Source organism: Haliaeetus albicilla, chromosome 19 (assembly GCF_947461875.1).
Source record: "Haliaeetus albicilla chromosome 19, bHalAlb1.1, whole genome shotgun sequence".
Classification (NCBI taxonomy): domain Eukaryota; kingdom Metazoa; phylum Chordata; class Aves; order Accipitriformes; family Accipitridae; genus Haliaeetus; species Haliaeetus albicilla.
The window spans coordinates 22475467-22500632 of NC_091501.1; the positions used below are offsets into that span (position 1 = coordinate 22475467).

The 25166-nt window shown below is 40.2% G+C and overlaps 1 protein-coding gene across 1 annotated transcript; it reads left to right on the forward strand.

Annotated features, from left to right (window-relative positions):
- Positions 1-1149: 1149 nt before the first annotated feature.
- NDUFA9 (NADH:ubiquinone oxidoreductase subunit A9) lies at positions 1150-22092 on the forward strand. The gene is made up of 11 exons (XM_069806786.1): positions 1150-1288; positions 5408-5578; positions 6390-6487; positions 6681-6772; positions 9730-9871; positions 11042-11144; positions 11845-11912; positions 12069-12145; positions 16767-16862; positions 19186-19252; positions 21813-22092. Exons 1-11 carry the CDS (start codon positions 1231-1233, stop codon positions 21981-21983), a joined length of 1143 nt encoding a protein of 380 aa, XP_069662887.1. The 5' UTR covers positions 1150-1230; the 3' UTR covers positions 21984-22092.
- Positions 22093-25166: the final 3074 nt, after the last annotated feature.

The following is a 25166-nucleotide window of genomic DNA, read 5'->3' on the forward strand; positions in this document are numbered from 1 at the left end:
CCCAAGCCCCAAATCACCTGCTATGCCACAGCTCTGGCAGAACTGCCATTTAGATTTGCGTCAGAACAGAAGTTGAGTTAGAATCGAGTATTTTGGAATCTGTCCAAATCACCGGAAATATTCCCTGACTGTTCTGCCTTTTACTGCGCTGATGTTTTAAAAACTTTTTGGTGAATATGAGCACCAGCTACAGTGGCGTAAGCCAGGTTACAAAAGAATGGCCATTTGTATTCAATGCAGACCAAAAAGCAATGGGAACCCATGGGAAAAACGAGGCTATAATAGTGCGAGTGGCAGATTTAGAGTGCCCTGTGTGTGATCGTGATGCAACATTCACAGCAGCACTTGCTTAGGGGAAAAAGTCTCGGTGAAATGTTGAAGGTCTGAGATGACAGAGGGAGTTAGGCATTTTAGAATGGTTGCGTGCCTGAAATCATAAAATTGTTTAATCCCCATTTAAGGCCAATTTAACGAGGCCAGGTAACTCAAGCCGTACTTAATGAGTTACTGAAAATGTTTTCAATCAGTCCAGTTCAGTAATGGGCAAAGTTACTGTCATTTAATTGTTGGACTTGGCCCGTCTCCCACTAGACAGGCACTCGGAAGCAGGCGCAAGGACCTGACGAACAGCAGTTCCCTAGTAAGTATTTCAAGCTCGGGGTTTTCAAATGCACCTGCAGGCGCTGGGGGCTCACCCTCCCTCTGAAATCCCTCTCTCGGGTGCTTCCAAACCTCCGTCCCACCCCCCAGAGCCGCGCGTCTACGGCCTCAAGCGTCCTTCCCCGGTCGGCCCCAGCCTGTCCACCACACCCTGCCACAGAGCTCACCGCCCGGCCTCCCCGTCCCCCACCGGCCGCCCTGCCTCCAGCCCACCAGCCGGGGAGCAGCCAAGGGCCAGGACTGCCGGCGGCCCCGCTGAGGCGCCGGGGAGGGAGGAGCCGCCATGAGGGGAGCCCCGGCCGCGCGCGCCACCTCCCCTCAGCCGCAGGGTGGGCGTGGCCCACCCCTCAGGCGGGAGCCGCACGTGCCGCAGCCCCGCCCCCCCTCCCCGCCGGGGAGGAGGAGGCACGGAGCGAGTCCCCGCTACACGCAGGCGCGCTGCGGCAGGCGGCTTTGCGCAGGCGCACTCCTCCCTCCCGCCCGGGGGGGGTGACGCCTGCGCACGCAGCGGGGCAGAGGTTTGACCCTGTCCGCATGCCGTCCGCCGCGGGGGTTGGTGGGTAGAGCAAGATGGCGGCCGTAGCTCGCTGCTCTCGGGCTCCCCGCGGCCTCTTTCTGCGAAGGGCAGGTGAGTGTCACCGCCGCCGAGGGGCTGGTGCCGGGCCGCCGCTTCCCCCCGCGGGGAGGCAGGCTGCCCCTGAGCTCTCTGCCCGAGCCTGCACGGTGTTGCGGCAGCCGCCAGCCCGCGGGCTTCCCTTCTCTCGGCCGCGGGGCCTCGCAGTAGGGCTGGGTGAGGGAGCTCGCAGGGCAGCGTCTGAAAAGCGGCTGGCGAAAATAACTGCTTGCGGCAGAAACGGTCGGTTTTCCGCCTGCCTTCTATTTAGGGAACGGGGGTTTGTAGCCCAAGGGGCTGCATGGGACTAGCTCAGGCTAGCGGTGTAGCCCTGCGGTTGGTTTGTCTCGGTGGGACTGTCAAAATCTCAACAGATGAAATGCTGCCCGGCAGGCTAAACGTTTGGATTCCTTTTACCATTTGTTAGATGACCTTGACGTTTTGGCCTTGGTCTATAACCACGCTCGTGTACCAAAATTACATTTAAAGCTTGTATTTGTGCCTTTGCCACCAAAACGGAACTGATTTTTAGTTAAACTGATTCAACATGTGCTTGCTCCTCTGTTGAGTAAAGTGGGAGATGGCAAACAGGTTTTGTTGGTTGATAAAGGCGGGGAAGGGATTTAACATGCTTTTAATTGGAGCAATGTGTCTTTTCAAAAAATTGTTCTGGTTTACTGTGGGTATCTGAGGTTTAATGCAAACCGGCATCCATAAACTGCTTCAAATATGGACTGTAAAAATAAACTTCCAGTGACAAATAGATTCCGGTTAGCAAAGAAGATGAAATCCTACTGCCCTGGGAAAGAATCCCTGTGCAAGTCTGTGTTACATGGGAGCACAGAGCTTTAAGCAGTGCTGCTCAGTCTGTAGGTGTTAACATGGGCTGTGAAAACTGTATGGCTCTGTTAAGTTACGTTGTTCAGACTTACTAAATGTTGCATTTTGATAGGGCTCCATACCATGTGGAAGGTCCTTTACTGGTTGTGAATCAGTGTGAGGTTCTCTAGCCTGCTGTCTTTTGAGTCTCATGGATACCCTTAAATCTCAACTTTTTTTTATAATAGAGTAGTAACTGGGCACGTAGCCATAGATAGTGATAATTTGTGACAGATCTTGTACAGTTATGGAACAAGACAAGATATACACCACTAAAGACCTCACAGTGTAAGGCAAGCAACAACAGGTGTATACACAAAGATGGGAGAATACAAAACAGTAATTGGATGTTACTTGTTAGTGTGACAGTCTTAGTGTCATGAAGAGCCTGTCACCGATAATTTTTGCAGAAATAACAGCAAAAAAGCCACAAAATAGCCACAAAAGACATGTATAATTTTTTTCAGATTAACTTTCTTGTCATTCTTACATGGGTCGATCTATATAATACTTTTTTCAACAAGTGCTCACAGTGGACTGAAATCTTGTTGCTTTTGGGTTTTATATTGTAAGGACTAAAATGTGTTCTTATCTGAAAGTAACAGAGATAGTGTTAATTCTGTAAATATTAATATTCTGTAAATATTTTATTTTTTTTACAAACCCTTAGAAAAAAAAGTGTATGTAAACAAAGTACTGAGGAGTATAGGTCATCAAGCTTTCTCTTTCACCATCTCAGCATGCCATGTAGCTTTTTTGCATACTTGAAGGAATCCTGCTGGTTATAAAGAACCCAGTCATTTTTCTGTGAGTCTGCTTATCCTAAAAAATAAGTAACAAACCCTTTGTTATTAGAACACTACAAGAATGAAGGTAATAAGATCATCCAACTATCTCCCTCAGTATTATCCTTTATGCTTGCACTTGTACTGAGCTTGGTTAATCTGCACTCTCCAGGTACCCATTACATAGCTACCCATTACATTGTACAAAGTATTCAGCATACACTGCTGATTTCATTTGCAAGTTTGTTCTATTGTTGTTCTTTAAAAGAATAAAGGAAAAAAAAAAAAGCAACCACTGTGCTCCAACAGTTTTGCATGGAAAAACCTAGGGTATGGGCTGTATGTTTGTGTTTTCTGTGTCAGCATTGTAAGGATAGCGTGGTAATGTGTTTTAAGATGTGCTGTATTGGAAATGCATTGAAATGACTGTCCTCACCTTCACTGTAATTCTGCAGAAGTATACACAAAGATTTTAGAGGGCAATGTTAAATTAACTGGACGATAGAAGAAGGAGAGAGTGAAGATAAGTGGTGAATGTGGTAGTGATGAGTTGGCATGTTCCTTAAAATTTCAGTTTGAGGTATTATAAAGTTTAATATGAATACATTGTGTCACTTTTAAAACTGCATGTCAAGTTTTTAGACATTAATTGGATGCTACATGAGTGTGTACTTCTATTAAACTCCAGCAGCTCTTTGACAAACAGTGTGATTGACTTTTTTTTTGGTGTTTTTGTTTGGGTTTTTTTGTGGTGGTGGTTTTTTTGCGTTTGTTTTTTTTAATGGGTCCTTATCATAGAGTGTATTTTTCTTCTTTCTCATTATTAGTCTCAAGATCTGTGCTTCAGTAATGGAGAGGCCCTACATATCTGTCACTTTAAGACAGATACCGTGCCCAGTTTAACTGTTCCTGAGCTTGGACCTATTTTGTGGGAGAGTTGCTTTTTAGGAAGTCATATACCTACTTGAAGTTTGTGTAGGTAATATCTTATTTTGTCCTGTTTCTATCAGCCAATTGGAGTGCAGTTTTTAGGCATAGTGTATTAATTTGATAAGGACAAGTGTATATGTGTGAATGCTTTATTCAGTTAAGTGGGTGTCAAGCTACTTTTCAGGACAAAATTGGAGATGTGGTATCTTTTACTATTCCAATTTGTGGGGTATGGAGAGAGGAGGGATAGACAAACTTTTGGGTAGAGAAGCGCCTCCTTCAGGCACTGAAATCTTGCTGGATTTTCTGGTTTGAATTCTGTCAGCTGATCTAACAAAATATAATTTATGTCCAAACATCTTCTTAACATCATGGCTACAGCATCAGTGCCACTGTGTAACTGGTATTACCTAACCATATCAGGATAAGACTTACTCCTTTAGTCTACAAGTGGGTTTTTTTTTGTTGCTTCCTAATGCATCCGTCATTCTGATATCTAATACTAATCTTGTTTTCATTATGATTCTTGCTACTTAGATTTATAGGGGGAAGATTAAACTTGCTTATTCTTATCCAGAAAATGCTTATGGCCATGACTTACTAAAAGTTGGAAGGTCAGTTATTGGATTTCTGTTATATCCTCAAGTTAGTTTTCCAATGACAGCTCTTACGGTCTGCTTTTGTCAACAGCCAGATGTCTGTAGTGTGTTTATGCACTTTATATTTCATCTGTTCCTTTCTTTTTATGAGCATGGATGTGTAGTAACACTAAACACTTCTAATTTCAAAAATCTCTTACAAGCAGTTTATTTCTTGCTTTTGGCTAACTTGGTTGGAGAGGACATATGTTTCTTCTTTTCAAACTCCCTATTGGAGCTACCTTGTCAATTTATGTCAATATCCTAGTGATGTCCTGTTTCTGTGGCTTTCAAGTTTTCATAGCTCCTTGAGAAGAGGAACAGCTTTAAGGCAATATTCTATGCATCATGGATCTGGCTCTTTGCATCTCTTCATTTCCCTTCACTCCATAGCTATGGTATAGGAAGATTGCTGCCTCTTCCAACATTTGGGTCTGCTATATTTAGACTGAGGTAAAATGTCTGGTTAATTGCATATGGAGTGATTCTGAGGTCGTTTGTCCCACAGTTCCCAGATCTGGAAGCAGAATGTGGATGTACTCAGGTGGGACCTGCCTGTACCAAGTATTCTTTATTTGCTTAACCTCTGTGCTTCACCTTATACATCAAGTCCTAATGCTAGCCAGTTAAGCTTTACTTGCTGTTTAGGAACCAATAACCTTAGTCTGCTCCTTTTGTATCTTAGTTTGGTCTTTGACTTTGATCAACAGGTCCCTCAAGCCTGCTGTCCTCTGACCTATCCAGATGTCTCTGAAATAGCCTGTCAGGAGTCTTAACATAGGAAATTTTGCTGAGGGAGATTAGAGAAAATGTATCTGTAGTGAGAAAAATAACATTAACTATGTGTTGTCACTGCTAACTTTTAGCTTGTATCACATGCTCTCTCCCGTTTTGTGTTGTAGGCCCTGGCATTTCTGTGTTAGCTGTAGCACCATCTGTGTTGCAGCAGCACCACCAAGTTCATCATGCTGTGATCCCTCATGGAAGAAGTGGACGATCCTCTGTTAGTGGCATCGTAGCCACTGTCTTTGGGGCTACAGGTTTCCTAGGACGATATGTTGTCAACCGTTTAGGTAATGTTCCCCAAGAGCACCAATTAAAAAAAAAAAATTGTGTTTAACGGAACTCTAGTTTTTCTTCAGGTTGCAGGATCTAGAAATCTCTGGCACTTTGGATTTTAAAAGTATTTTTTGCGATACTTTCATAGCGTTTTGTCTGCTAAAGTGCCAAGATGTGACAATTAGTAAAAACTGCTTTAATCTAGGAAATTCAGAAGCTTTTGAAGATTGTTAAAGTAGTTAAAATAAGTCGTTCTCCTTCAAGTACTGTTTTTCAGTCTGTAACAAGCAGATCTGAGGAGAGGTACAGCATGTATTTGATTCTTCTGGTTTTGGCCTTATTAGTACATTTTACTAAAATGTTTGCAGGAGTTTAATTGGAATTCTTTAGAATTGCCCTTTTGAATTTAAGTTTTAGAAAATAAGTCTTGCTTTTTTTTTTCTTCCTTCTTTCCATGCAACTTAAAAAATGCAAATATGCATAGATATGACACATTTTTAGGTATTGTACTATGTTTATAGCACACACTGACTTTTTTAAAATTTTTTTGTTGTGGTTAACAAGCTTCTTGCAAGCTTCTATGTTTTGTCTTACAGGCCCAAATACTCAAGTAAGTCCCTGCTTAAGAATTCCAATGATGTAGGTTCAAAAACTTACTTCTGTTCTACTTTTAGCTTTGCAGATAACTATTCAAGATATCTATGTGTGTTTGTTGTGCTTTAATGCCAGGGGAAAAAAAGGAAGTTTTGTATATTCAGAAGTTCATCTACTTAAAGTTATGTAGTAGTTTGAGATAAATGAAACTTTTTTTTTTTGAATGCTTAGGTCGAATTGGATCTCAAGTAATCATACCCTATCGCTGTGATCAGTATGACCTCATGTATCTGCGGCCAATGGGCGACCTGGGGCAACTTCTCTTCTTAGTAAGTCTTTTTTGCTTTGGCTTTAGATCAAATACAATACCATTGCTATACAAGGAAGTCTGTTAATCATTCTCAAAGTCAGAACTCCAGCTATTGTTTAGCCTCTAAATGGAAATGGTGTGAAAGAGCTTTCTTTGATTATGCCTATTTACACATTATCTCATCTTTTTCCCATTTGATGCTCTGGTTACAGGAGTGGGACTGTAAGGACAAAGACTCTATCCGAAGAGCCGTGGAACACAGCAATGTGGTCATTAATCTTGTTGGAAAGGAATGGGAAACAAAGTAATTTTCCTTTTTTTTCCCCCTATATAGATAGATTTGCACCAGGTATTGGACATTGTAGCCACGTTTTACAGTATGTGTACAGTATACATTATTCTTGGCTTCTATGAAAAGGCAAAACTGAAATTTTGTATATAAAATTTTTTCCATTTCTTTAAATGGTTAACTAAAGTCCTGGTTATGATCTGCTCTTGAAAAGTGCATTCTTTCTATAATTTTCTAGCGTACAGCTTTTCTTCTGTCAGAGGGTTCAATGTGCTGCTTTCATACACCTTACAGGTGTTTCACGGGTGCCTTCCTATAGCTGACAGAGGCTCACCAGTTTCTGTGAGCTTGTATTTACAGTATTACAGAAGTGGGCTTTTGTCCTGCCACTTTGGCATAGTGATGAATTATAGCCTACTAGAATAAGCTATGATCAAGCTTTTCCTGTTCTCTGGTAAATGTTAATAAACAGGAATAGCTAATGGAGAGTCCCTAAGACTATGATTAATAACATAATTCCTTGATAGAATTTTGGCACAGACAGTATTAGTTACATAAGCATTTTTTAAAATAATTTTTAAAAATAGTTCCTTTTTGAAATCCATTTAAAAAAAAAACCAACATATTTATTTTAGGTTAAAAATACCTGTAATAGCCTCATTTTTGTATGTGTGTGCATGCAATTATGCCCACTTTATTTAAAGCCTTGTGCAGAGCTGCCAGACAAAAAGTCATTAGTTGTGTGATTTGCCTTTATAAAGTACCTAATTTTGCTATCATAATAGGCAGAAACAAATGTAGATATCAGTTTCATCTATGTTTACAAGCCTAACGCCTTTGTTGCTTTTTTTTTGTGAAGAGCCGTTTGACGTTCAAATTGTAGAATTAGTAGTCAAATTGTATTAATAGAATAGAATTAGTAGTCTCAAATTGTACAATTATTTTTCCCAAAATAGATGCTTGCCAACAGACATACTATTTCAGCTGTTTCTTGCCTAGTCAAGTATCATACGTAACTTCTGGGAGACACTTTGATTTCGCATTCAAACTCGTAGAGGTACTTTTTTTTTCTGATAGTCACTTAGCTCCTTGTCCCACTGTTGGAGTCTATAACATAGTTTATTGGGGAAGAAGCCCACCAAACGTAAATTAACTTAGGTCTTGTGCACCTGACAAGGTTTTTGGTTCTTTTTATATCTTCGTCAGACTTTGGGATATAGGTAAAAATACACAAACCAACCTGTCAGGATTGTTTTGTGCTGTTACTAAATTATGAATGTAAGAGTTCAAACGCTTATTGCTGTCAAAACAGAAGAAATTTCTTTGTAATGTGGGAGTGTGGGAAGAAAAGAAAGTCTGTATGGTTGGCCCAAGGACAGTGTAGTTTTTGTTTCTTTCAGATACGTATTTCATGTACTTCCCCTTTAAAATTTCTGGAGTCATGTAGAAAGTATGATTTATATAAGGGAGGGTTTCTTTGTTATTGAAAGGAAGTGTGAGGATGATAGCAAAGAGTTTCTAGTTAAAACACCCCAAACCTTGTCACTGGTCAGTTTCAACAGATTCAGCAGCAGAGGAGTCTCGGTACATGTTAAAGAATTTGGGACGTTCCAAAACTTAACCACCGTGTTGCACAAATGTTCTTATCATGCATTTTATACATGTTGGTATCAATGGTAGTGCTGGAACCCTGAGATAAAATTCTATTGTCTGTTAAACATGAGGTTAGACTAACTATTGTAATCATCCTGAAGTCTATGAAAAACTTAAGGAGGAAAAAAAAAAAAGTAAGATTAGAAGTAGAGATCAGTCAAAAAAAGTAAAGCTTGCCATTAAGTACTTTACTCCTTGCCTAACATTAGTGTACAGTCTCATCTGTGTATACAATGTTGTTTAAAAACTCCATAGTTACAGGAGGGATGTTGTTCGTTCTTGTGTGTTTCTAAAATCTATTTTTGTGAGTAGAACAGGAGTGATGGTTCCCAGGATCAGATTAGTTACTGAAGGGTCAAAAATAACTTTTTATTTTTAAGGCTTTCTTTAGACTCCAGTGGGATCTGAAGAGCTGTGGGAGTAGATAAGGACAGAGAGAGAGGCATTTGGACAAGATGTTTGTTACCCAGAGCAAATGGAAAAGATGGAGTGGGGTGCTTACAAGGACAATATAAAGACCCAAGAAGCCAATTCTCTTTCTTGCAGTCTTGGGATAGTTGGAAACAATTTTGGGATTGTTGCCAGTCTATAGTGTCAGTTCTGCTTGGAGACAGAGCTTCTGAATTGTTCTTGATCAGATGCCAAACTAGATTACAGTTGAACCCCCTAATTTAGGCCCCTTGAATGCCATATAAGTGAGTGGAGTAGTTGTTCTTTCTGCGTGCTTCTCCTTGAAGTCCCTCACAGCTGCTATGAAATGGTTCTAACTGCTCTGTCAATGTAAAATTTTCCATTTGCATAAGCACCTGTGTGTTCTTTGGTCTTGTTTTGTCCACTTCCCCAATGCCTAGCATCTGCCCGAACTTAGGCTGCTCAGAATTTTTGAGCTCCTTTGTAGTGTAATTGAGTGCATCAAATCAAGTCAAATTTTGAACAGGTGGTGTAAAAAGACAGCTTTGCTCGGATTTCAAGATGCAGCACTTCTCTTTAAAGAAAAAAAAAAATCTGTTTTCACTTGGGAAGAGTTTTCTGTTTGCCACAGACAAGTGGGCAAGAGGATTTTTCATACTGATTTAATCTTAACAGGTGAAAAAGCAGACAGTACTAAAGCTGTAATTGAAGCTTGCTGTTGCATTTCACTTGCCTCTAGTTTTTATTTTATGAACAGTTCCTCATGAAAGGAAACTTTGTTTCTAACAAGTAGCATCAAGATAGGTTTTTGAAATATATTCAAGTAATGCGTAATGATTGCTATTTGGTTGGTAGGCAGCCACTGTTGATGCCTCTTAAAGTAAAACTTGTCTTTTGCCTTGTTTTAGAAACTTCAGTTTTGAAGATGAATTTGTAAATATTCCTAAAAATATTGCGCAGATAACTAGGGAAGCTGGTGTGGAAACACTCATTCATATCTCTCACCTGAATGCTAGCATGAAGAGTCCCTCCAAATACCTCAGGAGTAAAGTAAGTCTGCAGTCCTTTTGAACATATGTTCTGAGAGCCTACTGTTGTTGTTGTTGTTGTTGTTGTTGGTCCCCCCCATCCCCTGTCCCCACCCCTCTGCCAATTGGGTGTGTTTGAAGGAAATCAGTGTATGAATTTATTATGGAATGTTTTCTGCAGCTGAGGAATTTTTGGGTTACTGTGCTTATTGGAGCTAGAAATCCCTCTTAGTATTTCATGTGCTTTGAAGGGAAGTAGATCTTATGTTGCTGAAAACTTTCTTTCTTCTGCCCCTGCATATCTTTGCATCTAAAATTGCTGTCATTAAGAAAGAGGAACTAGTTTGATGGCTTGGGATCCAATATCAGGTCTAACATCTAAGGCTGGAATGACCTAGCAAAGTAAGTGGCTGATACCAAAATGAATGCTGCAAAGACAGATGAGTATCAGGATTACAGGCCCTTGGTTTGGGATTGTTACCTGCTCTTGTACACAAAAAAAAATGTGTATTTGGTATCCTATTATTTTTTTTCCTTATTAGGAGGTATAATTTTTCTATTATTGATTTTTCTCTTTTAATATAGCTATTGTCCCCATTTCAGCTATTTTTGTTTTGTTTGAGCTCACTGTACTCTGCCTTGTCTTTAGTATAAAGAGTTTTTAAAACCAGGGTTAAAATTTGGTAGGTCTCAATGTGTAACAACTCTGTAGCATAGTTAGGCCTTACTGTATTGGCCAGTCCTGTGTGGAAAGTGGATAGCTGCCACTGAAATTTCTAACTGTACTTAAGCAGTTCTTGAAGTGTTCTGATAATCTAGTAGGGGTTATGTAAACCTTCTGTTTTCTTTCAAGCTCTGGTCTGATGTAAGCAAGAGAAGTATTTAGGTTAGGCTTCTTCCCTTTTGAACTTTGTCACTTTAAATTTGTGTCGCTTCACTACTGAGACTGTATTGTATCTCAAATAGAAGAAATGATCTACATGTTTATGGGACTTTTGGGATGTTCTGTGAGACCTTTATCTTAGCATAGCATCTCAAAGATTAAATGACTCAGATATAAATAATTTTTGTGCTACTGATTGTGTCATTTCTTTCAGTGCTTTAGTCAGGATGCATTAAGTTCTGAAGAGGCATCCTCTTCTGGCCTTTCAGAATGGATCTAATAAGTGTGTTCATTTTAATCGAATGATAGGCTGTTGGAGAGAACGTGGTGAGGGAAGAATTTCCAGATGCTATAATTTTGAAGCCCTCTGAGATGTTTGGGAGAGAGGACCGATTTCTCAATCATTACGCAAGTATGTACTCTTGAAATAATAAAATCGTGTATGACTTCTATACCTGTCTGTAGAGAACGAGGGAAAATGGGATTTGCTTTTGAAAAGCAGAGAGGTATGTGTTTATCAGAAATATGTTTTGTTAGCTGGAGGTGTGTAATGGGAAACATAATAAATTTTCATCTCATGACTGAATTCTTTCTGAATCTAGTTGTTTGATTTTTTTTTTTTTTTGAGGGGGGGATGGGTACTATTTTTTTTTTTATTTAGATTGTTCTGAGCTAAGGTCTGGTCATCTTAACCCTCAAAGTAGTTTACCCTGAAGGTAGTTTTTCAAGTTGGTAATGCTCAAATGTGAAAATCGACCTGAGTTGTTCTGGGCTCAGAAGCAACAGTAATGACTCTGATGTATTGCCAGCAAAATTGCTAGACAGGAAAGAGTGTAATCTGTTTCTATCTTGCAAAGTTGAGATATCTCTGAATCACTCTAAGTAAACAGTAAATACAGCCTTCCTATTGTTGTTAATAAGAAAACTAAATGTGCGTTGAAAACAGCACTACTGGAATTGGATAGTAATTCTTCCCAATGCTTTTTTTTTTTTAAAGTTAAGTCAGTTTTCAGAAGAGATCCACTCTCAGTGTAGTGCAAAATGTATTGGTTATTTGCTTACTGAAAGGATTCACAGATTTTATTCTCAAGTTATGTATGTGTCTTTGTCAGACATGCGCTGGTTTGGTGGTGTGCCTCTTATTTCTCTGGGCAAAAAAACAGTGAAGCAACCGGTATATGTAAGTTTTCAATAAAACAAGACAATCCCAAATCCTCTGTTTGTGTGTGTGTGTGTGCAGTTTTTTTCTTTTCACCCTGTAAATCACTTCTGAAATAGGAGTGTGTGCATGCATTCCTATTTTCTGTTGGTAATTGTCTGAATTTGTTTCTCACAGGTGGTTGATGTAGCAAAGGCAATTGTTAATGCAATTAAGGATCCTGATGCTAAAGGAAAAACATACGCCTTGGCTGGGTAGGTTACTTTTCTGATTCTAATTAACTGAAGTACTTCTTTTTGGTGTCATTTTTTGGCATGCTGCACAGTACATTTAATTTCTCCATCCATGCACACAGTTTGAGCTGCAATAAATTCCACCTCCTTTTTGGGAGGAAAAATGACTCAAGCTGTTATTGTGAGTACTCTGAAAATCCTAGTTTGGGCCCCTTTGCATTTAATGTTATGTATGTGCACACAAAGAAATAGGCAATCTTGGGAAACATGCTAGACAACATAGATTTGGAGAAAATTCTGCTAAAGCAGTGTGAAAACCACCTGGAATGAGAATGGATAGAGACAGTGCATCTCTTGGAATATTTTGTGTACAAAAGCTCCAAGTCAAATAGGTCATTAGCATTAAGAATAAGCAATGTGCCAAATGCCAAGGTAGTGGATCCATGTTTTGGTACTGTTAACATAGCACTGGAACTGGTATTCATCCAATATAGGTGGTAATAGGAACATTAGATTCATTGATAAAGAAAACAGTTGCTAATTAGTCAAGATACAAATGATGCTGAACAGCTCTCTTTTTTTTTTTTCTGTTGCTTGCACATCTCTGTCTTCCCCCCCTTTATACACTGAAAATGTGCATAGTGTCTGGATTTTGCAAAGGCTTATCTGAGATTACATTGTTTTTTCCATGTTTGTTTTGTGATGCTGTTGCAGCGACAGCTCTTTATTCCTGTAGTGCAGAGATCATTGCTGGTGCGTCTTTTAATCGTGTGATGTGGCTTTCTTCAATGCTGTAACTGAGCTGTTGAGGAAGTTGTTATCCTGACAGCTAGGCTAGCTGTGCTGTGCGCTGGTGTTCTGGAAGAGGCAGCAAGCAGGTCTTCCGGATCATGCTGAGGAACTTTTGCTCAAAAACTAGCAAAATAAGAGAAAGAAGCTACCAAGGGTCTGAAAGGACTACTAACAGCAACAATAAGGTTACGAAGTAACTTGAAGTTGCTTTCAGATCTCTGTGATGACATGAAGCATCACACTAAAGAACGAGTGGAAACAAATGCTGGACAGCTATTCAAAACCACTTTTTTTATCAAAGAGAATAGATGTGTAGGTGTCAGATGGACACAACTAATGCAAAACCACAAAATGTGAGAAAATTAACATTTTGAGTGACTATTTTATTTCTTGTGGGCAAACTTGAAGGTGGGTCAATGTGTATCCAAAACTGCCTGCCACAAAAGGATGGAGATGTGCCCATTTTTAGTTTCATCGCTGTCTCAGCAGAAGCAGCTGCTCCAACTGCAGGAGAAATTGAGAACTGCACACAAAATAGAACACTATTTGCAGCCAAATGGAAGGGCAATTGGCTCAACTTTGAATGTATTCTTACAGTTTCAAAGTCTCATTTTTTGGCAATTTACAGAAGGCCAGGAGTTCAGTGCCCAGGTTTCAGAGGCAGGAATTCAAGCAAGGATGCCAGGCTCTCACTGCAGGGAATACAGTTTCAGGCACATAACAATGACTGAAAAGACTTTGAATAAATGCTGATCTAAACCAAAGATCCAAATCAGTGTTGCAAAACCAAAGGAACTCTGCAGCATAACCCTTGACTAAAGCTGTATGAGATGCTTTTTTATGTTTTTTTAAAAGGAGTTACCAGTTTGAGTTTAAAATACTAATTTTGTAAAAGAGCATTCTATTTCTGTGGTTTTGGTTTTGTGGTGTTTTATTTTGTTTTTTTTCCTTCCTACTATATGGTGGAATAGAGTTTTAACTATGACAGCTAGTGGTGTCATTGCTATTTCTGAATGACTGAAGATGTATTATGTTTTTTTTACCTGTTCCCCATGGCATTGGTTTTGCTTCATCCACTTGTTAAATCTTCTGTCTTTATTGCTAATATTCTCTAGAGCTTGCTGTCTGCTGGTACTGTGGTTAATGTAGTGATACTTCAATGTGATTCTATTCTTGGTGAAGTCGTATTTTTAATATTTGGTAATTTGTAAAGGAACAAACAGTATTTATTTTCACATTTTTAAGTTTGGCTGTAGTATACATTGTTACATGGTTCTTATATGAGGATAAAAGTGAAATTGGCTTATACTACTTTTGGATAGGCATGAGGATGTTAGAGTGTAAGGGCAAAAAATTTGGTAAAAAAAAAAAAGCCAATAACTAATGAAAACAAAGTTTGTTTTTTTCTGAGCTGAGTAAGTAAATTTGACATTACCACTTTTTGCTGTGTTTCTCTTGTAAGTTCTATTAACAGAAGAAAACTTACTATCTTGTTTTTGATGGCAGTCCTTTACTGTAACTTCATACATGCAGATTGCTCTCAAATTCTATAATCCAGCCACTTGTATGAAGTTGGTAAGGAGTTTTGAGTGTTGAATTCTTTTGAATTCTCCCAAATACGCTGACCTGCCTTCAAGTATATCCATTAGAACGTTTTGCCCTAATTTTCTTTCACAAACTAAAGTAGTAGTAATTTGGAGTTCTGTCTTTTTTCCAGTATTTATCAACAAAGTTTGTTTGTGGTTATTAGCATTGCTGTTCTTTCTGAGGACCATGTTAATTGAAGGCTCAGTTTTCGTGCATGCAACCTCAGACCCTGATATCTTTGAGACCTTGGGTTTATCAACCTGAAATTCATGTTCTTTGTATCACAGTCTTGGATTTTTGGACTGTGTGAAGTTTTGTATTCTTAGACAATCTTACTCTAGCATGTTTTCATTTTGTGGGGGTTTAGATTGCAACAGTAATTCAGTGTCTCCTATTAAAAAAAAAAAAAAAAAAAAGGGAGATTGAAGATGAAGAAAGCCTACAGAGTCTTATTTTTAGAAGCCCCCTACCTGTGAAGTAATCAGTCTCAAGATGATTGTCATGTCACTGGGGTCTCTGCATTAGCTGAAAAGTATAGTAAATCGTTAGGAGACACACACTTTTGGTGTGTTCATTGCTCTTTGATCATGATCAGCAGGATGTAATTTTGAAGGTTGAAACACCAAGTGACACACCGGTGCTCAGCAGTGTGCTCTTATGTGTTGTTGTGAAGATTTTCAAAATGTTTTGGAATACCAGTAAATTGTCTTGAAAGCCAAGGTATCTGTTTCAGTCTGAGCCACCTATAAAGACAGCCTATTAAAACGCTAAGGCAAAGTCTGAACAAGAAAGGCATGGGAACTCTCAATGGTATATGTTTCTCTTAAATTGCTGCAGGTGTGCAGGGGACTGCTTCCTTCCTTCCTTCTGTCTTGAGATGGAGAATACATTCTTTTGGGGGAATTTGTCTTAGTTTCTTCCTTTTGCTTTAGAGAAGAGAACAGTATGTTCTTTGTTGAGCAAAGGCACGTGAATCAACTTCCTTGCAGCCATTTGCTACCAAAGATGGGATGTCTTGTTAACAAACCTTTCTTAATTTTACCATTTGCTTTCTGGCTTCCTTCTATTACAAAGTACCAAATGGGCTTGTATAAATTCAGTCCTGTCCCAGCGCTGAAAATCTTGTGTTCAGAATTTGAGTCAGCATGGAGGAGGCACGTTAAAGGTGTGCTTTAAAAGTACACAGAATACACTTAATTCAGTATGATTGCGGTGGGTTAGCCTTGGCCAACAGCCAGATGCCCACCCAGCTGCTCACTCCTCCTCCTCAACAGGACAGCGGGAAGAAATAGTATGAAAAGCTTATGGGTTGAGATAAAGATGGGGAGATTGCTTGCTGGTTACTGTCACGGGCCAAACAGGCTCGACTTGGGAAAAATTAATTTAATTTACTGTCAGTTAAAATAGATTTGAATGGTGTGAAATAAAGACAAAAAGAATAAAACAACACCTTCTCCCCTCCACCCTTTTTCCAGGCTCAACTTCACTCCTTCACTCACGACTCTTCTACCCTCTCTCCCCGAGCAGCGCAGGGAGATGGGGAACAGCGTGTTATGGGGTCAGTCTATAACAGCTCCTCTCTGCTGCTCCTTCCTTTTCACACTGTTCCCCTGCTCCAACGTGGGTCCTTCCACGGGCTGCAGTCCTTCAGGATAAACTTGCTCCACCGTGGGCGCTCCATGAGCCGCAGGGGAATCTCTGCTTGGGTGCCTGGAACACCTCCTCCTGCTCTCACCTTGGTGTCTGCAGGGCTGTTTCTCACACTTTTTTCCTCCCTTATCTCTGCCCGTGTGGCATTTTTCTCCTTCCTTCAGTAAGTTTTCCCAGAGGTGCCCCCATCTTGTCTGAGGGGCTCAGCTCTGCCCTGCGGTGGATCTGCTGGAGCCGGCCCTGCCAGGCACAGGGCAGCCCCAGCCTCTCCACAGAGGCTGTCTCTGCAGCCACTGCTCCCAGTGCCTGGGCACCAGCACACAATGCAGTGGCAAAACAGTTTTTCAGTTTGTGACTTACACCATTACCATCGCTGATGTCAGATGATAGGTTTTGCTAACTTCATCCTTCTTTATTTCAAACAGTACAGAGTCTGGAGAGCCAAAATTTGTTCCCCTCTTGTGAGGAAAATGACAAATCTGGCAAATCATTTAGATTGAAGAAAACAGGCCCTTGGTAGGCTTGGGGGTGGAGGGCTTTAAAATTTTTGTCTCTTGCTGCAAATATTTAAGTATATCTAATTACCTGTAATGTTTGTTACTTTTTCTTTCAGACCTAACCGATACCTCCTGTATGACATGGTAGAATACATCTATGCGGTTTGCTTTCGAACCTTTCTTCCCTATCCGCTTCCACGTCCTCTCTACCGGTAAGTGGGACCCTTCCTTCACTAAGAACTTGGGATCTACCAGGTGGCACAGAAGCATAAATAACTGTTGCATTGGTTATTTAATATTGCCAGTTGTTATTTAACATGGTAGGATTGCAGAAACTGGCTTACCTTAGGTACTCGTTAGCTAGCCTTGAGTCTTCTGCTCAGGCAGAGGCCTGCATCTGATGAGCTAGTGAATGGAAGGTGTACTTGTAATAAACTTAGCATAACTGTTTATTCCAGAGTCATTGAATGGCTTTGCAGACTTAAGAAGCAGCAAAAGGTCCTAAGTAGAGACAAATCAGTAGCAAACTAAATGAACTTCTAATAGTACCACAGGGAAAGTTGGTGTATATGTTGCTGACCATAGGCTCTGACAGATTCTTCTGCAGCAGCTTAAGGTATTGCTACTCTCAGCTGTCCTTCCAGTCTGGTGAGCATTGCTACCCTGGAAGCAGAGTTGGGGTAAGGGTGGGTATGGGTGTTGATTGACGATATTGATTAACCTTCTAGTTCAGTCCTTTGTATTGATTTGAGCCAGTGTTGCAGGTAAGTTTGTACTGAGATCTTGGCCTGGGAATTTGAGCAGTGAAGTTCTGAGCAAGCATTTCTTTGTCTGTGATATGGGGGCAGTAACATCTTTAGAAGATGGTAATGAATCAGGAGATAAGAAGGGAAAGTTGTAGTATCACTTCAGTTGACTACAGTGGATGGACTGCAAAGGCTCTGTGCGCACTGAGATTCTGCAGCTGTACATTTTGGCCTCGGGACACTGAGGATAGAAGCTGACTTGCTGAAATGCAGCTACAGAGTAATAGTGTATGAAAAAGTGCAATACAAATATGAGCCTGGACCTAGTCCTTAAGGCATAACCACATCCTTTTGAAGAGCTGCCTCAAAGAGTAAAAGCCATTTCAGAAGTTGCCCTCAGCGTGCTTGAGATGTGTTAATGTTTGGGGTGCTGGTCCTCCGTAGTGTTAGTACAATGCAAACTAATAAGCTAAAACAGTCACCAGTGTTAGAACCCTCCTACCAATCTGCTAATAGGACTCAACATTGGATTCATGTAACTGATGATGAATAATGCTAAAACAACCTTTTAAACTGTTGTGGCTGTTTCTGAATGGGCTGTACAGGCATCAGGTTAACATGGCTCAGCTGACACAGAGCAGCTTGTTAAAAAGTAACTATGTGGGTGCTTGTTAGTCTTAACTCGCATTTGCTGCAGTCCATGTGTCCTGGTTTCATCTGGGATGTAGTTAGCTGTCTTCCTAGTAGCTGGTACAGTGCTATGTTTTGAGTTCAGTATGTGAAGAATGTTGATAACACTGATGTTTTCAGTTGTTGCTCAGTAGTGTTTAGACTAGAGTCAAGGATTTTTCAGCTTCTCATGCCCAGCCAGGGCACCTGACCCAAACTGGCCAACAGTGTATTCCATACCATGGGACGTCCCATCTAGTTTAGGAACTGGGGAGTGAGTGAGCGGCTGCGTGGTGCTTAGTTGCTGGCTGGGGTTAAACCACGACACCATGGTACGCTCTTCTCTTTATGGGCTAAACTAAGTGGTATTCCATATTTTTGAGAAAAGAGTGCATATAAAAGGCAGATAAGCTTAGTTCTGTTTATGTGCAGTAACTTAGTAACGCCCTAGTCTCCCAGGTGAGCACTTCAGTAAGAGGTTCTACCTTGAATACTGTTGGTCCCAGGACACTGAGCAAGAGCTGTAGTGTTATTTTCTTTCCTCTGCCAGATTTTCTTTCTCTCAAGGGAAACTTCATTTCTGGAAACTGTAAATATACTAATCCTCATCCTTTTTATAGATGCAGATTGCTCCAGTTTCCGTCATATTGTTTGTACGGCTGTTAACTCATTTAGTTGTCAGCAAGCATGTTTTCTCATGGAGGCATTGAATCAAACTTCGTGACTAATTGGATTACTGCCTACACTGCTAGGGAACAGAGTTTGGAGGAAAAGTGGGGCAAAACTGAAGTCTCTGGTGTGGGGGGAATTGGATGTGGAGGTTTACTTTCCCCACCCACTAATGCTCATTTTTACTTCTAGATATCTGCTCCTCCATTCCCTTCCAAAGTAAAAGAACAGGAGATTGAATAATTCAGTAGCAAATAGTTAAAGTTACCAGAAACACAACTAAGAACTTGCTGGCTGGCATGTTCACTGCTTTAATGAATTCATAGCTTGCAAGAACAGCTACAGAACAAGCTCTTGCTCACTGTCTATTAAGTGTGAAATAGTTTTACCAGTTCTCGTTTTCTTCTGTGCATCTGGATAACAACTATTGCAATACTCTTTCCGATTGCAGTTTAGTTGCAAGATTCTTTGAGATTAATCCATTTGAACCATGGTTAACACGAGACAAAGTGGACCGGGTAAGTGTGGGATGATCCACAAATTCTTCTTGGGAGATGTTTCACTGTGTATTTGTAACTTGCACTTGTAGTTTTGCATTCAAGGAGTGCTGAAATGCATGTACATCATGTGGTGTATTATTTCAGTCAGTTCAATGGCTAGAATTTGATTAGAAAAAATTGCTATCAGACTGTTTGGATACTACAAAAATTTAAATTTTTAAAGGGGTGTGTGTATATATAACCTTCTTCACAAATGAATATGGTTCGTGCCATCCAATTGCTGCAGCAACTGTTCCGCAATCTCACTCTTAACTTATTTGTCCAGACCTGTTACAGTGCCAAGGGGATACATTGTCAAAGCGGTCTGGAGATTCCTCTGGTGTAGTCTTACAAAGACTTAGTAAGAGAGATGGACTAACAGAATTGTTTTTTTAAAAGGCATCATTATGGTGTAGTCTTTCCAGTTGCATTGGTGAAGGAAGAATAGTTAACATATTTCTCTAAATACATTCCAAGAAATTTGTTGAAACAATTGGTGAGAGGGTTATGTAGCAAGAAGTAACATGATGGGCATGCGGAAAAAGCCCAACCTTCTTAAGTGTTAAAAGTGGTCAAGGCTACATGATTGCTGTGCCTCTGCCCCCCTACCCCAAAACACATGCTATTGAAAATAGCACAAAGTAGAGATTGGATGTGCAATGTGCAGCTAAGTGATGGGGGGGCCTGGTGGGTGCTCCCTACTTCTAGGTAAGTAGTGAGTTTATGTACCTCTAGATGCATTAAAATCACTTATAGCATCCAGATAATGGTGTTTTTAACAACTCAAGTTGAACTGACAGGGCTGGATACAGTCCAAATCCTCGCTTAACGTTAGAGTGCATTTCTCGTGAACACATTGCAACTTCATGTTTATTCCTAACTTCTCAGAGTGCCTAAGTGGGGGTGGAGAAATAACTTGCAAAAAACCAACTGCAAGTGAGGAGAAAGTAGGATTTAGCAAATATTAATGTCAAAACTGTTGGCATATGTGTAGGTTAGCAAAGATAGTTGTGTACTCTGACAGTCTCTAAGCTTGCTGCTCTCTGAAGGTTTCAGGTACTCTCCCAACTATTTTGCAGAGTTGGAGTTTTAATGCCTTTTATTATGGTGCAACATTAATAGCCTATTTTGACCTGATGGTCCCAAATTAATTTGAGATAGGATACTACTGTGAATCTGGGAGAACTGGGTCCTATACTTAGAGCTGCTTACTGAATAGCTATAAGCAATTAATTTCTATGTTTACATTTCTCCATCTGTGAAATAAACTGGTTACCTATCCTGTTCAGAAATAATTGTGAAAAACTGTGGACAGTATGTGTAATAAAGGAGGTAAGCTTATTCATGGTCTAGTGCAAAACTTTTTTTCCCCAAACCACTGACTCATCTCCCATGCTAGAGAGAGTTGGCATTGTAATTCTATTGGCTGTGTTGACCCAGGATGTAGATGTAACATCTCCTGAAAACCTTACTTCTAGCTGCCTTTGTAGTTTATAGAGTTACATTTCATAAAATATGCCTTCACCCAATCACTAAAACTACTGCAATTCAGCTGTAGCATGGGTAGTGTAAGAGGGGAGTTTCTCCATGTCATTTCTGTGTCTGATTGTTCAACTTTCCCAGCTTTTCATCCTTAAGTAATCTACATGAAATTAGATGTGGTTGAGTTAAGACCTTTCAAGGAATAATAGCATAAGAGAAATCTCCATTTTCTAAGATATATGTCATATGTGTGGCAAATATGGTAATAAAATTAAATATTTGTCCTATACAGGACCCTACTGTAAACCATGAACAGAGAAAAACAACCTACCAAAGGTGATCATTCAACATACATTTTCTTGACAAAGCAGAATGTATATAATTGCAGTTCAAATATGTCCTTACAAGTTTGGCCTGAATTTGTGATTGCAGTGCAGTAAACTTCCTGATAATACATACCTGATGGAGAGAAAAATGAAGACACTTTCTGCATGTCTCACTGCTATTTATTCCTGTGTGCAGGAATCTAAATCTGAAGCCTGAAGGACTTTTTGCCAGATACAGAATATCTGTATCTCCTGTTGAAGTACACTGGGTACTCAATACCTTGTATAATTATGCCATAGTTCTGTAGGGCCACATTGAATCTTTTCTTTCTCCCAAGGAAAAACACTGAGCCAAAATCAGTCAAGGAACTGGGACTGACACACAGTTGGCTGAGTCCACATTTCTGTTTGAATAGGTCTTCAGATCTACTACAGGATGCAGCAGTGTATCATATTGCGGGGTTCATTCTTGGGGGAAACAGTCTTATGTCAGCAGCCTTGAAATTATAGTAGAATCTCCCACGAGCTGCCATTTGTAGAAAATTGTTTTGAGGCGTGTTAAATGTTTCTAGTACTATGGATTTATGCTACTTTGTTTCTGTAAAAGAAAAAAGGTGACTGCAGGTACAAGTACACAATTTTTTTAGTATGTGAATAATTGCATTGGGTGTAATGCTGTTCATTCTATCAAGTGAATTCCCTCTTCTCCCCCCTCCCCTGTCTTTTTAAAGTTTCACACAACAGACATGACATTTCCTGACCTTCCTGGTTTGGAAGACCTGGGTATTCAACCAACACCTCTAGAACAAAAAGCAATTGAAGCTCTGCGCCGTCACCGCAGATTCCGCTGGTTGGATGCTGAGCTGGAGGAAGCAAAACCAGCTAAGACATATCCCATGTAACAGTTGATAAGGTGGTTACTTTACGCTTCTTAAACTGCCTTTGTATGACCCAATTTGTTTGGAGAACTGTGTACATACTGAGTAAAATATATTAATCGTGTAAACTGTATTTCACCAGTGTTGTCTTTTTTAATTATGGAGGACTGTCGTTGAAATGCAATTTTACTCTTTAAAAGGTCGTGAAAGCAAATTTACATATTGTTGCTGAGCTTGTGAGCATTAGTAAGTGCTCAAGCGATTTGAAGTACATTGTAGTTCAGGACTACATGGTCTAGAACATGTCCTTTCCAATAGGGAGAGCTGGTAGTGCCACCTATTCAGATTATGAGGTCTCAGATAAAACCCCATTTTTAAGTTCTTGACTTTTCTGAGCTTTGTTTTCTGCCCTGAGCAGAACTATGACAGAAAATGCCAACTAAAACGGCACAAGCTGTTTCTAAGGTCAAGGAGCATCAATCAGACATTTAGACAAGTTACTACGTGTCATCTGATCTCTTGTGGTAATTGTGTGTGCTATGGCTCATAGACATGAGGAAATGTGTCATTTCTTCCATTTTTAAATGAGAAAGTCTAATTATTTTTAGATGCTCAAAGCTTTCATGTGCTGGGACTTTGTCATTTTTTTGGTAAGAAGGATAAGCTTTGCTTCAGGATTAAATATTTTCAGTCATTTTAAGATCAAAGAAAGATCCCTGCCTGAATTTGATCAAGAACTGTGCTTTCTGTTTCCATATCCAAAGAGTTGCTGGAAGATTTTGGTTAAATTTTGGCAGGGACATTGTTTGCTAGGGTGCAGCAAAGTCTGTGCACAGAACTGAGAGCAGAGATCTAGATCTTCTATATGTGGTACAGTGTTCTGATGGCTTAAAAATGTGAAAGAAGACATTTCTTGAATTGAAGAGTGAGCTGCTAGTTCTGGGAGTAGGACAAATCACATTAACTAGGATGAGTTAAGATTGGTGGGGAAACTGGTTTTAAACTGGGGCTGAGAGGGGATAAAATGAGTGACGGAACATTTTGTGTTTTCATCTCCAAGCTTCCTACTACTTGTCTTTGAATGTGAAATCGGATGGAAGGAACTGGGACAAGTTGGACGAAGGGTATCAAAGGTAGAAGCCTAGTGGAGGGCAAATCTGAAGTGGGGAATGGGATGAAATGGGATGAAAAAGGAGAGTAGGAAAGAGAGAATAGATTGAAAATAACAAAGGTCAAGGTTAGAGAAAGCACAGAAGTTTCTTGGTGAAATCACACTGATTGTTGGAGCCAAAGATCAGAATCTCACTATTTCTGTATCGTTGCCAAACTACTGGGAAGCTCCTGGGCAAAGTGTTTCTTAAATTTCAACAGCTTCCACATTTTGCTCTTCCATATAAAACCTACTGCTGCTAACGTTTACTGTGTTGGGAAGAGGTAGGCTCTTGTGATAATATGGTTTTTTTGATCCTGCCTACTGTGTATTCAATTTGGCTCTCATGGGTTGCTTATTTTTCTTTTGATAACATAAGTTCAGTTGTTTTAAAATAAATCTGCCAATTCGAACATTCAAAAGCTAGGACAGACTGGAAGTGAAGCGGATATTGTTAATAATTTGATCCTTAACTTTTATTATTTTTCTGACTACAAGCTTTTATCCATAAGACCCTAACTGTAATTAAGTAGCCTTATTAGTGCTTATTTAATATGTGTGGCCCTAATCTTGATTTATTGCATGTTGTTTACATCCTGCTGCAAAACCAGTAGTATTTCTGAACTGTTTCACAAGTACACATAGAGTACAGAGATACGCAGTTATCATGATATTCCTGCATGGCTAACAAGCAGTTTCCATTTTCAGATGGCAAACTGAGGCAGAAAAAACTGTTAAAGGTAATGCTGTAACGTTAGGTGCCAATTCTGGGAATGCTTACCATAATGCAGTGATTTTATTTTTTTTAATTTTTTTTTTTCCCCCATTCAAAGCACAGCTTTTCCAGGGGCTTCAGTTGCACCACAGATCACTCCTACAGGATCTTAATTCAGACAGTCATTAGAGGGAGAACGTGCAGGTGATGAATACCCATGAAAAGTTAGCTTTAAGCAGCCTGCGCCACATCAGATGGGAATACTGGTAAAGCAGAGTATCGCATTAGTGCTCAGCTGCTGCTGCTGCAAGTTTTGTTTTCCACAATACTTTGCCTTACATAGCACTTGTGCTTCCTAACTTGTAGAAAATACAGTGTGATTTCTCACTATTTATCCTTCCAAAGCAATTTTTCTAGGGGTCTTGAATGTAACAAAAAAAACCCCAAAAGCCACTTGTTTTGCAATACAGTCCAGAGTACAAAATTACTGTAATTCGGTTTCATCAGTGATTTTTATCCCTACCCGTTTATCAATGACAGGATCTTCCTTCTCATCCTATCCCTAGTTCCTCAGCTTGCAGTATTTTTTCATCCAGTCTGCAATTTGCAAAAGTACTGAAGGTCCCTTAAATGGGTAAACTCGAGGCTCCTGCTTAACACCTTTGTCCTGAGTGTTGCTCAAAGCGGTGTGGAAAGAGGGGGCTGTTGTTTTCCACCCTCCCCACAAGAGGTCACTGGTAGAGCAGAAAGTGGCAACGGTCTTTAAGCGCGCTGGGTGCATCTACTTTTTGCAGGCTGGCTCCTGCTCAGGCTTTGCCATTTAGCGTCTCTGTTCCTTGCCTGCACGCAGCCAGGTTTTCAGGTCAGACCCACGACTGTGCGTTGACAAATTTAGGTAGAGTGGTATAATAATACATGGCACTGGTACCATCTCTGGCTGAAAGGGAACCTGCTTTGGTCCTTTCGCAGCACATAGGCTAATAATCTAATCTATAGCCCACCTTCAGCCTGCTCTAGAGGATGTTGTGAGAAAGTATACCCTTAGCAACATCTTTTTACAGACCAGATGAATTATTTGTATGGCTGTGTAAGTGTGCGTGTGTGCTTAGGAGACAGGTGGTTAAGGACCTGTAAGGGCTGAAGAGTTGGTGAAGGCAATCATACCGGCAGTTGTGTTAGATATATGTGTATATATCTGTGCGTGTACATACATACGCATGATACAAGCCCCACCCAACCGTGGACAGTGATGGAAACTATATGCGTTTCTCTGGGACTGAGAAGGAAACAGTGCATAGGTGTCACTAAAACATCACTTCTCACTTTTGGGACTCAGCTACCC